The sequence below is a fragment of the Calonectris borealis genome, chromosome 1 (assembly GCF_964195595.1).
Source record: "Calonectris borealis chromosome 1, bCalBor7.hap1.2, whole genome shotgun sequence".
Lineage (NCBI taxonomy): Eukaryota > Metazoa > Chordata > Aves > Procellariiformes > Procellariidae > Calonectris > Calonectris borealis.
In genome coordinates, this window is record NC_134312.1 from 151826305 (window position 1) to 151839880 (window position 13576).

Here is a 13576-nt window from a genome sequence, read left to right on the forward strand (position 1 = left end):
GGAAACTATTTTGATGTGCAGAAAGCAGGCTCAGGGAGCTAGCAGGTAGATGCTGGTTTGTGTCGTCTGAAGTCTCTGAGTAGCACTTCAGTACTTGAAAGCTAGAGAATAGTTCTGAAATGTTTTGATTGGTATTTTTCTAGAACAGTGTACCAACTGTTTTTTGTACATAGACTATTTCTAAATAACTTAGTTTAGTGAAAACCATCTACTTGACAGTGGGATGTGACCTGAACTGCTGTAGTACAACCCACTGCTACTGCTGCCTTCTCAGTAAGCTTATGAGCTCCATTTCCTGTGGCAGACTTCTCCGACCTCGCTGCACAGCTGGGTAGCTGTAGCTTACCTATGCCAGGGTCGTTTTATCTTTTAAAACTTTATGTCTCTCAGTAGTGAATATGCATGAATAAATGGGGGGGGTTTTTTACACTTATACTCTACAGTTCAGTGCTGGCATTATCAAGGGTTTTTTCAAGGTAACCAATTTGTCATTATGATCTGTAAGTTGGAAATATGTAACATTTATTCAGCTTTAAGGCATTTTTTGATTATTTGTTTTTAAAGGACCGTAGGAGTACTTCTTCCCTGAGGCTACTGCAGAAGCATTAGACTGTAAAACAGTGCACCAGAACTGATTTGGGAGGCTGTGTCGAGCTGGGGCCTAGCCCCTCACCTCCACAGGCAGCCGGAGCGGGGGGCCGGAGCTGTCTCCCCGCGGGGAGGGAAGCAGTCGTTGCTGTGGCTTGCCTGTCCCGCCAAAGCCGAGCGGGGCGGGAAGCACCGGCAGGGTGGGGCGGGGGGGACCTCCTCTGCCCGCCCCTGGCCCGCTCGGCGCGATGGCTGCCTCCGTCCCCGCTCCCGGGCAGGGGCCGCGGCCTCCCGCCTCCGCCCCGCCCGGCCCCAGCGGGCGGGGGGGGAAGCCTGTGCGCGTGCACGCGGCCGCGCGCCCGCCTGTCCCCCGCCGCCTCCCGCGCCTGCGCCCGCCGCCTGCGGGTGGTGGCGGTTTCTTCGAGCGGTGCGCCATGGCAGGCCCCGGCCCGGGCCTCAGCCGCTCTGCCCAGCGTCTGCAGCGGCGCTACCTGCGGGGGCCGGCGGCGGTGAGACGGGAGGGCCGGGGGGTGCGCGCCAGGGGAGGGAGGTGGGCGGCGTGGGAGGAGGAGGAGGAGGAAAGCCGTTCCTCCTCGCCCAGTCCCTGAGGTGCTGGGGAGGGAGTGTCTGTGTCCCCTCCCTTGGGGTTCATTATACTGGGGTATTACGTACACGTACAGTGGGAGAGCCAAAAATGGGATTTAAACAGACTTTAGGAGCTTACGTGTAAAGTGTGTTCTTTCTAATCCTACCCCTGTCCCTCTGCTCTGATTGTGTTATAGTGGAAGTGCTGAAGAGTCATCCTTGTCTCAACTTGCAATTTCCCTGGAAAGTGCAATTCCAAATTTTATGCATTCCCAAAACACAGTCTGAGCAGCTTGGCACTTAGTTTTTGCCTAAAACCTTCTGGTGCCTGCCAGTTGGGCAAGATAATATGTGAATCCTCTTAGAAGTAGTATACTAGGTATGTATGAAATATATATAATAGGATAACTCATTTTGTTCATGTCTTCTTTTGCTACAGCAATTGCTAGCCTTATTTAGAATGTGTTAGGAGTGTTTGTAGTTTTTTGTAAAGCCTAGTGATTAGCTCTGTTTTCAGGGAGCAGGAAATTGTTCCATATCTAGTCAAGCAGAGGAGAATCAAACCCATAGTTCATAAGAGACTGCCACAATGACCAGACAGTAAATTATGATGGGTATCATTCCCTTGCCGGGGTAAAGCAATGCTATTTTACACCAGAGAATGCCAGGTTTTTTGTACCAATATGAACAATGGAACTGGATTGTGATTACTTTTATTTTGCTTGAAGTCTGTCTTTCACTGAGACAAATTTTTGCAGTTGCTTTCTTGTGTCTGTATTCCATGGGTCAAACGCTTCCAGTGTGCCCAGGGGAAAACAGACCCTAAGTGTTCAAACTCATGCTGCAAGGGAAGTAATATGTTGTAAAAATCCTCATGAGCAGCCAAAGATTGGGAGAGATTGAAAGCTGGATTCGGGCTAGACACACAGTTGGACTGGGAGATCAAATTGGTCCTGGGAATCATCAAATGAATACAGAAACTAGCCTTTTTTTCTGAGGAAATGTGACTTGCCATTTTAGGATCAGGAACCATCCCAAATATGAGGTAAAGATTTGAGTTCTTTAGCAGCTAAAATCTGGATGTATCTGCCCTTAGTTCCTTCAGAAGGATTTTCAACTCGGGTAGCATTTTGTGGTGCTTTAGATGTTATGTTTTTCTTGGGGAATATTCTGCTTTGAATTACAGAACTGTTCTTTAAAGAAAAATAATTTTCAAAAGTTATCTTCAAAAAACTGTCACTGAGACTTTAAAGGGTAATGCTTGCAAGGAAAGAAATGCTAGATTTGTTTGTGCATTTTGTTATTTCATTAAAAAGCAGTATTTAAGTACAAGAAAATACAGCGGTTGATCACTTTATTTAGAGCATAGCAGAGAGATGCAGTGAAACACAACTAAGATCATGAGAGCTGCTTTGAGTCTGATCTTTTCTAATGTACATATAATTGATTTTGCTTGTAGCCTAATACTTCTCTCATTCATTTTTTTAGTATATAGTTACAAGTTAGTAGGAAAAAATAGAACAGGAGGCTGACATAAAAAGCCTAGATGTAAAGATAGATGGCACTGTTTCCGTGATTACCTAATCCTAATTTTATGCCCTTATTTTATGTCGCTGTCTTCATAGTGTCTTGTATTCTTTCAAATATTTTAACATAAAACACTATGAATATTTCATTATCAGACTGTGGGGAATATGTTTGCCTCTTTATGTTAATATGAGGGCCATTTACATTTATACATTAAAAAAACTCACTTCCCTTTTCAAAGTCAGTTGTTTGCAGTCAGTTGTTTGTGTACAAGGCGTTGTACTATTAAACAAGTAAGTTGTAACATACATTTCCCCTGAAAATTCCGACTATATTACAGTGGTTTTGTGCTTTCTTGTAGAACTACCTTTCAGGAGCATTACATACCGAATATAAGAGTGGAAGCTCCCTAGTATACAAAGGTAATACCAAACAATGGTGCTTTGATATCTTTTCCAGGGAAAATATATACTAAAACTGTATGATTCCTAAATTTATTTCAAGTAGTTTTGTATTTTCTCATTTTAAATAGGTAGACCTTCTTGATCAGGGGTTTGTGGTATTTGAGAGCCAGCGTGGGAATGTTAACATTCACATGAAGAGCACAAAGGATGCTTTAGGACAATCATAGAATCATAGAATGGTTTGGGTTGGAAGGGACCTTAAAGATCACCTAGTTCCAACACCCCTGCAATGGTCAGGGACACCTTTCACTAGACCAGGTTGAACAAAGCCCCATCCAGCCTGGCCTTGAACACCTCCAGGCTTGGGGCATCCACAGCTTCTCTGGGCAGCCTGTTCCAGTGCCTCACCACCCTCATAGTGAAGAATTTCTTCCTTATAGCTAATCTAAATCTACACTCTTTCAGTTTAAAGCCATTACCCCTTGTCCTATCGCTACATGCCCATATAAAAAGTCCCTCTCCAGCTTTCTTGTAGGCCCCCTTCAGGTACTGGAAGGCTGCTATAAGGTCTCCCCAGAGCCTTCTCTTCTCCAGGCTGAACAACCCCAACTGTCTCAGCCTCTCTTCACAGGAGAGGTGCTCTAGCCCTCTGATCATCTTCGTGGCCCTCCTCTGGACTTGCTCCAACAGCTCCATGTCCTTCTTATGTTGGGAGTCCCCAGAGCTGAACGCAGTACTCCAGGTGGGTCTGACGAGAGCGGAGTAGAGGGGGAGAATCACCTCCCTCGACCTGCTGGTCACACTTCTTTTGTGTGACCCAGGATACGGTTGGCTTTCTGGGCTGCAAGCACACATTGCTGGATCATGTTAAGCTTCTCATCAATCAACAGCCCCAAGTCCTTCTCCTCAGGGCTGCTCTCAATCCATTCTCCACCTAACCTGTATTTGTTCTTGGGATTGCCCCGACCCAGGTGCAGGACCTTGCACTTGGCCTTATTGAACTTAAAGAGGTTCGCACGGGCCCATCTCTCAAGCCTGTCAAGGTCCCTTTGGATGGCATCCCTTTCCTCCAGCGTGTCAACTGCACAACACGGCTTGGTGTAGTTGGCAAACTTGCTGAGGGTGCACTCAATCCCACTGTCCATGTCGCCAACAAAGAAGTTAAACAGTGCTGATCCCAATACCGACCCCTGAGGAACGCCACTCGTCACTGGTCTCCACTTGGACGTGGAGCCTTGACCGCAACTCTTTGAGTATGACCATCCAACCAATTCCTTATCTGCCGAGTGGTCCTTCCATCAAATCCATGTCTCTCCAATTTAGAGACAAGGATGTTGTGCGGTACAGTGTCAAATGCTTTGCACAAGTTCAGGTAGATGATGTCAGTTGCTCTTCCCTTATCCACCAACGCTGTAACCCCGTTACAGAAGACCACCAAATTTGTCAGGCACGATTTGCCCTTAATGAAGCCATGTTGGCTGTCACCAATCACCTCCTTATTTTCCATGTGCCTTAGCATAGATTCCAGGAGAATCTGACTGGCCTGTAGTTCCCCGGGTCCTCCTTTTTTCCCTTTTTAAAAATGGGGATTATGCTTCCCCTTTTCCAGTCAGTGGGAACTTCACGGGACTGCCATGACTTCTCAAATACGATGGATAGTGGCTTAGCAACTTCATCCGCCAGCTCCCTCAGGACCTGCAGATGCATCTCATCAGGTCCCATGGAATTGTGCACCTTCAGGTTCCTTAGATGGTCTAGAACCTGATCTTCTCCTACAGTGGGCATTTCTTCATTCTCCCAGTCCCTGCCTTTGCCTTCTGCAACTTGGGCAGTGTGGCTTGAGCATTTGCTGATGAAGACAGGCAGAAAAGTCGTTGAGTACCTCAGCCTTCTCCATATCCTGGGTAACGAGGTCTCCTGTTTCCTTCGCTAGTCTTCCTTTTATCCCTGACGTACCTATAGAAGCTTTTCTTGTTGCCCTTGATGTCCCTGGCCTGATTTAATTCTATCAGGGCTTTAGCTTTCCTAACCTGATCCCTGGCATCTCGGACAATTTCTCCATATTCCTCCCAGGCTACCTGTCCTTGCTTCCACCCTCCGTAGGCTTCCTTTTTGTATTTGAGTTTGTCCAGGAGCTCCTTGTTCATCCATTTAGGTCTCCTGGCGTTTTTGCCTGACTTCCTCTTTGTTGGGATGCATCACTCCTGAGCTTGGAGGAGGTGATCCTTGAATATTAACCAGCTTTCTTGGCACCCTCTTCCCTTCAGGGCTTTACCCCATGGTACTCTACCAAGCGGATCCCTGAAGAGGCTGAAGTCTGCTCTCCTGATGTCCAGGGTAGTGAGCTTGCTGTGCGCCCTTCTCGGTGCCCTGAGGATCTTAAATTCCACCATTTCATCGTTACTGCTGCCCTTGAGCTTCACATTCCCCACCAGCCCCTCCTTGTTGGTGAGAACAAGGTCCAGCATAGCACGTCTCCCTGTTGGCTCGTCTGTCACTTGGAGAAGGAAGTTATCATCGATGCATTCCAGGAACCTCTCAGATTGCTTATGCCCTGCAGTGTTGTGCCTCCAACAGATATCAGGGTGATTGAAGTCCCCCGTAAGGACCAGGGCTTGTGAACATGAGGCTGCTCCTATCTGTCTATGGAGGGCCTCATCTGCTTGGTCTTCCTGGTTGGGTGTCCTGTAGCAGACCCCCATTGTAATGTCACCTGTCCCTGCCCTCCCTTTGGTCCTGACCCATAAGCTCTTGGTCGGCTCCTCATCCATCCCCAGGTGGAGCTCCGTGCACTCCAGCTGGTCATTGACATAGAGAGCAACACCCTCTCTTCATCTCCCCTGCCTGTCCTTCCTAAAGAGCCTGCATCCCTCCATCCCAACGCTCCAATCATAGGAGCCATCCCACCACATCTCCATGATGCCAGTAAGATCATAGCCCTGCAGACGTGCGCGCGTCTCTAACTCCTCTTGGTTATTCCCCATGCTACATGCGTTTGCATAGAGGCGTTTAAGTTGGGCCCCTGATGAAGCTGACTTACTGGTTCCCAACCTGTTTGTGTTTAAGTCCTGCTTGAAGTAGTTGGTAGCAGTCCACCTCATAGTGCATACATTTGGCTTTAATTTAAAGATACGTATATATTTAATATTTAGAATGTCTTTGGGCTTCTTGAGAAACACATGTTGCTGATGCATGTGGACAGCAGGGTAAAACAATGTATTTATCAGGCTTCGGTTATAGAAAAATTAGTATATGAAGGCAAGCTGTAAAACTTCAGAAAGACAAATCTGTTTTGAAAACTAAATAATTCTTCCTATAGTTTAAGCTATTATAATTCTTCACTCATTTGTCAGGCTGCATCAGTGGTTTTTTTGGTTCTACGTGATTACATGGCAAGCATTTCTCATAAGCCCTTGTCGATTTCCTAATATCAGCTTCTCAAATGCAAAATAAAATTATTATTATTTTATATATTCCAGGTGACATGGACAGCTCACTGGAAAATACAACTACGTCTTTATCCGAATGTTCTTTAGAGTCAGAACTTACTGAAGGTGGAAGAGAGAACAGCATCAGATCTTCTAGTGATTTCCTACAAAGTTTTAAAGACTGGGATTGGTAAGAGGTGTTTTCTATTCAGGTCTCCTTTATCGTTTATTATCTCTCATAATCCAGATAAACCATGAGTAAACAATGTGTTCAGATTGCACAGATCCACAAGTCGTTTTAAGATTCTTGTTTTCTTGTTAAGTAAAGAACTGTTTGTGGCTGATGTATGAAATGATGTGAATGCTGATTTTGATGAGGAGTATTGTCTCGCTCACTTTCTAATCTAATCTATGTTGGAATTGCTAATGGGATACAAGGATGATATAAACTGAACTGGTGATATAAACTGAACTAGGAGGAAAGCATCTGTCTGTTCATCGGACAGATGAACAGCTCTAAGTTTATTTAGAGATAATTTGATTCCAAAAGCCAAGAAATCTCTTTTCAGGACTACTTTACACCAAATATGAAAAAATAATGAAAAAAGGGTTTTTTTATTTTTAGCTTTCCTGGAATCTGGTGTTTGGCGGTGAGAGAAGAGTGTTGGTTTTACCTGCTACATACATGTGCTTACAGCACATGAAAATTCTAGTTATTGTTGCCACTTTTAAGTCAGCAACGTTACTAATTGTTGTGGTTAAAACCTTGTGCGTAATAATGCCTTCTGTCCAAATGATTTAACTTTGCTATTTGTTATCACTCAAATACATTTTTATACAAAATTCTCTCAATGCTCTAAATGTAGTGTGTTAGAAGGGGACTGAGTAATTTTAAATTATTGCTTTTTTGTATTTTTTAGTTTTGATGATGAGCAAGATTCTTTTTGTGATTCAAGTGGTCTAGAAATAGAAGAAAAGACCATTAATTGCTCTGAAACGGATGCAATTCAAAATTCAGCTATATATGTGGAAACAGGTAATAAATATTGAATTTTAAATATTTTTACAACTCTGTGTGAAGTATAACATGTAATTTAAAAAAACTTTCTAGTAAATGTATTTTGATTCAGTTCAGAAGTACAATCAGCAGCTAAAATGCGTTTTAACTTGGGGATTTAACCTTTCATGTAAGTATGAGTAACTCCTTTAGAATTAGTTTAGAAGGTCCAGACATATTTGATGCAATACTAAGATACATTTCAAAAAGAACAATCAACTTTTTATGAAACTGGTTGCCAGGTGACTTTAGGATATGAATGAAGAAACAGGGTGGGGGTTAGGTTTTTTGTTTGGTTTGTTCTATTTTGTTTTAAGTAGCTAGCTGCATTAACAAACACTACAACTCTGTTAAGTCAGATGTCTTTTGTCAGTTTAAGGATTGAAAACTGGCAATGGGTAGAGAGTGTTACCTGTTGTTCAGTTAAGTCAGGAAATTCTACCTGGAAGATTGTAGCAGGGACCAGGTGGCATTAATTCACTGCAAATGTTTGAAAATGCTGCTGCAGTTGCAGGAGTTTGTGAATCAGTGTAGCTCTGTCTCTTGTGGAGAGTTTTAGGTTTAGAAGAACATTCATGTGTTCTTCTGAAAGTGTATCTGGAAGTGTGGAGACAGCCAGCCAGCCAGCCAACCCCAAAGTGGCTAAAAGGAATCTCAGAAGCCAGGCAGAAGAGATCAATAGAACTGTAATAGGCTCTCACCAAGAGTTGTATTAAATGGGTGGGAAGAGCATAAGAACAGCTCTCTGAAAACACATTCTTTCTGAAAGGAAAAAAGAAAAAAAGAATTTAATTACACAAGGAAAAATGCATAGTTTACAGTATTCGGTCCTTCTCATTATTCTTCTTTTCCCCAGTTGCCTGCCAAATAAACAACCTATCCCTAATTACTTTTTCCTCATTGAGTTTTGCTACCTGTTGTGGTTTAACCCCCACAGGCAGCTCAGCCCCACGAAGCTGCTTGCTCACTCTCCTCGCCCCCTCCCAGTATGAAGGGAGAGAATCAAAAAGGTAAAAGTGAGAAAACTCGTGGATTGAGATAAAGACACTTAAATAAGTAAAGCAAAAGCTGTGCGTGCAAGCAAAGCAAAATAAGGAGTTCATTTACCGCTTCTCATCAGCAGGCAGGTGTTCAGCCGTCTCCAGGAAATCAGGGCTTCATCACGCATAACGATTACTTGAGAAAAGAAATGCCACAACTCTGAAAGTCCCCCCTTCCTCTTTCTTCCCCCAGCTTTTATTGCTGAGCACGACATCACATGGTGTGGGATATGCCTTTAGTCAGTTGGGGTCGGCTGTCCCAGCTGTGTCCCCTCCCAACTTCTTGTGCACCCCCAGCCCACTCACTGGTGGGGTGGGGTGAGAAGCAGAAAAGGCCTTGACTCTGTGCAAGCACTGCTCAGCAATAAGGAAAACATTCCTGTGTTATCAACACGGTTTTCAGCACAAATCCAAAACACAGCCCCATACTAGCTACTATGAAGAAAATGAGCTCTATCCCAGCCAAAACCAGCGTGGTACCCAAACTTGTATTTCTGATACTGTCATCTAGGTAATCTTGGCCTGATGTGGTACCTAGGTGCAGTTGGCCATTTGACTATTTGTGAAATCCAGCCATTCCTCACTGTGCTGTCTGCAACTTTCATCAGCTTCTTACACTGTAATCTGTCATGTCTAGCAGTTTCTCATGTCATGTCCAGTAGTTTCTTAAGTCTTGTTCTGTTAACTTAGATGTCAGACCAAGGTCTAGCCAGCAGCAAATCACTTGCCTGAAACCCTTACAAAAACAATCGGAGATTTTGGCTACATTATGATTCAGTCTGTGCATAGATTTCATACAGATTTCTATAGGATTTCTATATTGAAGTGGAGGACATAGTTTTACTTATAAAACTTCATTGATCACAAGTCATGGAACACAGTTTTGAGCAATTCTCCGCAATTTTTTGGAAGATTACTTTCTCATTTTGATACCTCTTGCTCTATACTTGTCACTTTAAATGTCTAAAAGAAGTTTTTGAAGTTTTGGAACAACAATCATGTCATCATTTATCTAGGACCAATTTTTTAATGAAAAATGGGTTTTTCCTTTCTATAGGCAGCAACTTACCATCCCATTTGACTGCAAATACACAAGAAAATAGTGACCAAAGTATTACCAATGGTTTGGTAAGGAAAATTGTGAGTGGAACTGATGCTCAAGCATGCAATAGTCAAGGCTTAATACCACCTCACATCTGTCAAATTTATGATGAATTATTTGTCATACATCAGAAGCTCCAGGTAGGAACTGGAATCGCCTTAAAAATTTTGTTGAGTAATGTTATGAAGATTCTTGCTTTTGACAGAGAATTCAGAAATTACTGATATACTAAATCACTATTATTTGTATACTAAAACTTAATTGCTACATACTAAAACTATTAACTTATTGCTATTACTTATACTAATCACAATTACTTATCTACTAAAACTCTGTCATCATCTGCCTCTTCCCCTAAATTAATTCACTGATTTGGTAGTGGTGCTTTGACTTGCATAGTGGGTAGATCAGATAAAATTCAGCTTGAGGGAGTTTGAACACAGTGCTGCTACATCCAAGAGGAGTGTCTCGTAACGCACTGTGGGCGTGGAGGGAAACGCCTGCAACCATTGCTTCTCCTGAGAGCATCTGAAACTATTCTCCTGACTCAAGGCATTCAAAAGTGCTTGCCTTCATGGCCTCCTGCGAAAACCCTCCATTCTGCCTTATCTTTACTTTTCTGCTTCTGGGGAATCCCAACAGTTCATCCCCTAGCAGGCCTAGGCCACTAACAGAAGAACCTCCGATATGGTTTTATTCTATAATAGCTCCCATACTTCTGCTAGACTGCCAGTCTGCCAGGACTGTCTTTTGCAAAAATAATTTTGTATCTCTTTTTTTCCTCACCACTTTTTTAGGGATGCTTCCCACTAATTGAAGAAACAATATAGTAATCTAGTGTTCAGCATAGACAGTTGCATCAGACTCTGTTTTGTCTTACAGTTAATACCATTATGCAAAAGTTTTGGAAGCAAAAGCCTAAGTTTAATTGTCTAGGTTTATACCTGAACAACTATGTGGAGTTGAATTTTGTATTTTGGGAGGCTGAGCCATCCTGCCGCACACCGAAGTCATTTGGGTTAATGTGTGGGGAAACTGAACATATATGTCCATCAGGATACTTTTAATTAGTAAGCTATTGTGCAACACTGTATAGTTTTACAAAAAGCTAAGCATATCTCTGGGAGAGAAAATTCAAATTCAGTATAAATTGTGATAGTTTAATGGATTTTAAAGCTGTTTCAACATTTGTTTTCTTGATACAGAGAGAAAGTTCAGCACAGCAGGAGTATGCTCTGCAACTCCAGAAACGAGAGCATTTTCTAACAGAGCGAGAAGTATTGCTTTTTAGACATGAAGCAGCTTTGGCTAAAATAAGAGGTGTTGAGGAAGAAGTTCACACAAAATTTGGAATTATAAAAGAGGTGCAGTCATATATTTAATGATGTTTATTGCTCTACATGCCATTTAACTTGTTTGTAGTTTTCTTAAGTCATCACGTGTTTGCTGGATATAATGCTTGTTTCTTTAAAGTGCTTGAAATCCCCAAATGAAAGGTTTACATAAAAAGTACAAACAATATCGATAGGTTTTGTGTATGGGTTCTGTTTCAGAATGGTGCATTTAGTTGTCTGATGTGTATGTACATTTTACTGTTACAATTTAGAAAAGAAAGGTAACTTATTTCTAAAATAGCAAAAACTATATGACCAGTATTAGAGAAAAAATTGTGGTCTGTCTATAATTGTATGTAACCTAAATGAGTATCTTTGCATTAGCTGTAGTTGAAGTAGATTTCCTTGGGAAGGCTTTAGCACATAATGAGATCTTATGACATAACAACTATCGTAGAGAGCATTAGCAGAAAAACTGTCAAAAAGTTCAAAGAAGGAGAAGATCAACCTAACTTTGGGGGTGTGGGAGGAAATGAAGTGGTATGATTTCAGCAACAGAAAAAAGTGTTGAACAACACTGTTCTTGTGGGTGTTTGCTATTGAATTTAGGTCTTGTGAAAAGTTTTGGTTATAATCGAGAAGATCAACAAGAGAAGTCCTTGAATATGTGTTCTTAATGTCAAAAACATAAGCTGAGAAATCAAATTTCTTTGAAGCATGCAGAAAAGCCTTTCCAACAAGCTGTTGAGGGAGGATAGACTGCATGTTAAAAAGGGGAAAAGGGTATCAGAGGAGCGGGACCTCAACTTTTGGACAGGGAAGGAATAGGTTAAGGTGTTAATTTAGATGTTTCAAATCTGGGCTTTAAGAATGTTACACCAGTTAGAGAATTGGCTGATGAAAACCCAGGAAAAAATAGTGTTTATCTGTGAAAATTTATGGAGGTCAAATGGAGTATTAGAAGACTGAAAAAATGTGGTGCCTTTCTTTTCCAAAGGGAAAGAGTTGTACAGCCATCAACTTAATGCCAGTTCTCTAAATAAATAAATAAATAAATAAATAAATCCTGAAACAAGCTGTGAACAATGCAATAAATAACTACTAGCATATGTTAATCATAAATTGTCAAGTCAGTCTCATTTCCACTACAGCAAGGTAACAGGCATTGCTAATAGAGGAGTAGTAGTCATATATATGTCTGGACTTAATTAGAAATTTTTTATGCAGGTTTGCATGGCATTTTCATAATCGTATTACGAAGGCATAACATAGATGTAATGCAGTTGGTGTAAAGTTGTAGTGAGACAGTAGTTCACAGTGAAGTTGAAGGAATGTACAGGGTAGATTCTGGAATATCTTTTCAGTCTAGTATTATTCAGTATTTTCAATAAGAAGATGGTGAGAAAGAGCACATTTATTAGATTTGAAGAAAATAGCAAGTGAGGGGGAATTTCAAGCATACTGAAAAAGAATATTAGGATTAAAATTGATCTTGACAAATTGAAGATATGGTAGGTCTGAAAAAAAACATTATGCTATTCAGCAGGTGTGAGTGTACAGTATTGCACTTGAATAGAAATATCAGCTGCAGAAATAGAGGATGATGAGCGGATGCATGGGTCCAACATACAGGATGAATAGAGGGTGAATGTGCCAAGCTTCAGCTACATAAAAGGCTGCAACAAGGAGGAAGAAACTAATATTTTTTCATGACTGTGATAGGAGAAGTAGTATTAGTAGTAGTAAGAGAAAATTAGGTTAAGTATTAGGAAAAACTAGATCTAAACAAAAACAATTAAGCATAGACAGGTAGATTGGTAAGACTGCAGTGTTTCCAGCATTGGAGAACTTAAGAACAGACTAGGCAAACATCTGGCAGGAGTGAAATGATATAGCTGGTTATGGTATGGATGACATTGCCTGATTTGCTTATGGAAGTGGATGGCTTAGACATCCTAGCATCACCTACATCCCTATGGCTTAGCAACTGAGTTGGTTCTACTTACCTTTCAGATTAATAAATCTCTACTGATTCTTCCTAGAGCAGCTATTGAACTTCAAATAAAGCCTTAACTGTGTATGTAGAAAATGGAACTGAAACATTCCATGTAATATGATAGGGTGCACTCAATTATATGTTGGCAGCGTCTGCATTTTATTGGTATGAAAAGGGGATCTGTCATTTCATGTCGTCTTAACCAAGTGTGGGTAGGTGCTTTAGACAAGAATGTCCTGCCCACAGCTGTTTTGATCCTATTGACTGAAGAAGAGCAGCAGTTGAGAAAAAAGGAATTGTAGATGGTTTTTCTGTATAGCTGGAATGGAAGTTACTGTGCTTCCAAGCAGAGATATAGAATCATAGGATCATAGAATATCTCAAGTTGGAAGGGACCCATAATAGAGAAGGATCTCTTCAGGGCTTGCTTCCTTTAAACTTCTGCTATGCTTTATTTTTGTCATTTGCACATGTAGGAAGAGAGGATAGTAAGTATATATAGCTGGAATATTTTC

At 41.7% G+C, this 13576-nt stretch overlaps 1 protein-coding gene across 3 annotated transcripts in view; it reads left to right on the forward strand.

The window, feature by feature from the left end:
• Positions 1–978: 978 nt before the first annotated feature.
• CCDC138 (coiled-coil domain containing 138) overlaps positions 979–13576 on the forward strand; it is a 43094-nt gene continuing 30496 nt past the window's right edge. Inside the window, exons 1-6 of one of the 3 annotated variants that reach the window (XM_075136310.1) lie at positions 979–1097; positions 3062–3122; positions 6584–6722; positions 7453–7568; positions 9687–9871; positions 10937–11095. In XM_075136310.1, coding sequence (XP_074992411.1) covers positions 1023–1097; positions 3062–3122; positions 6584–6722; positions 7453–7568; positions 9687–9871; positions 10937–11095 — 735 coding nt within the window. In that variant the 5' untranslated portion in view covers positions 979–1022. Of the gene's footprint in view, positions 1098–1377; positions 1553–3061; positions 3123–6583; positions 6723–7452; positions 7569–9686; positions 9872–10936; positions 11096–13576 lie in introns of those variants that run through there. The other 2 variants (XM_075136319.1, XM_075136327.1) reach the window with 2 other exon arrangements.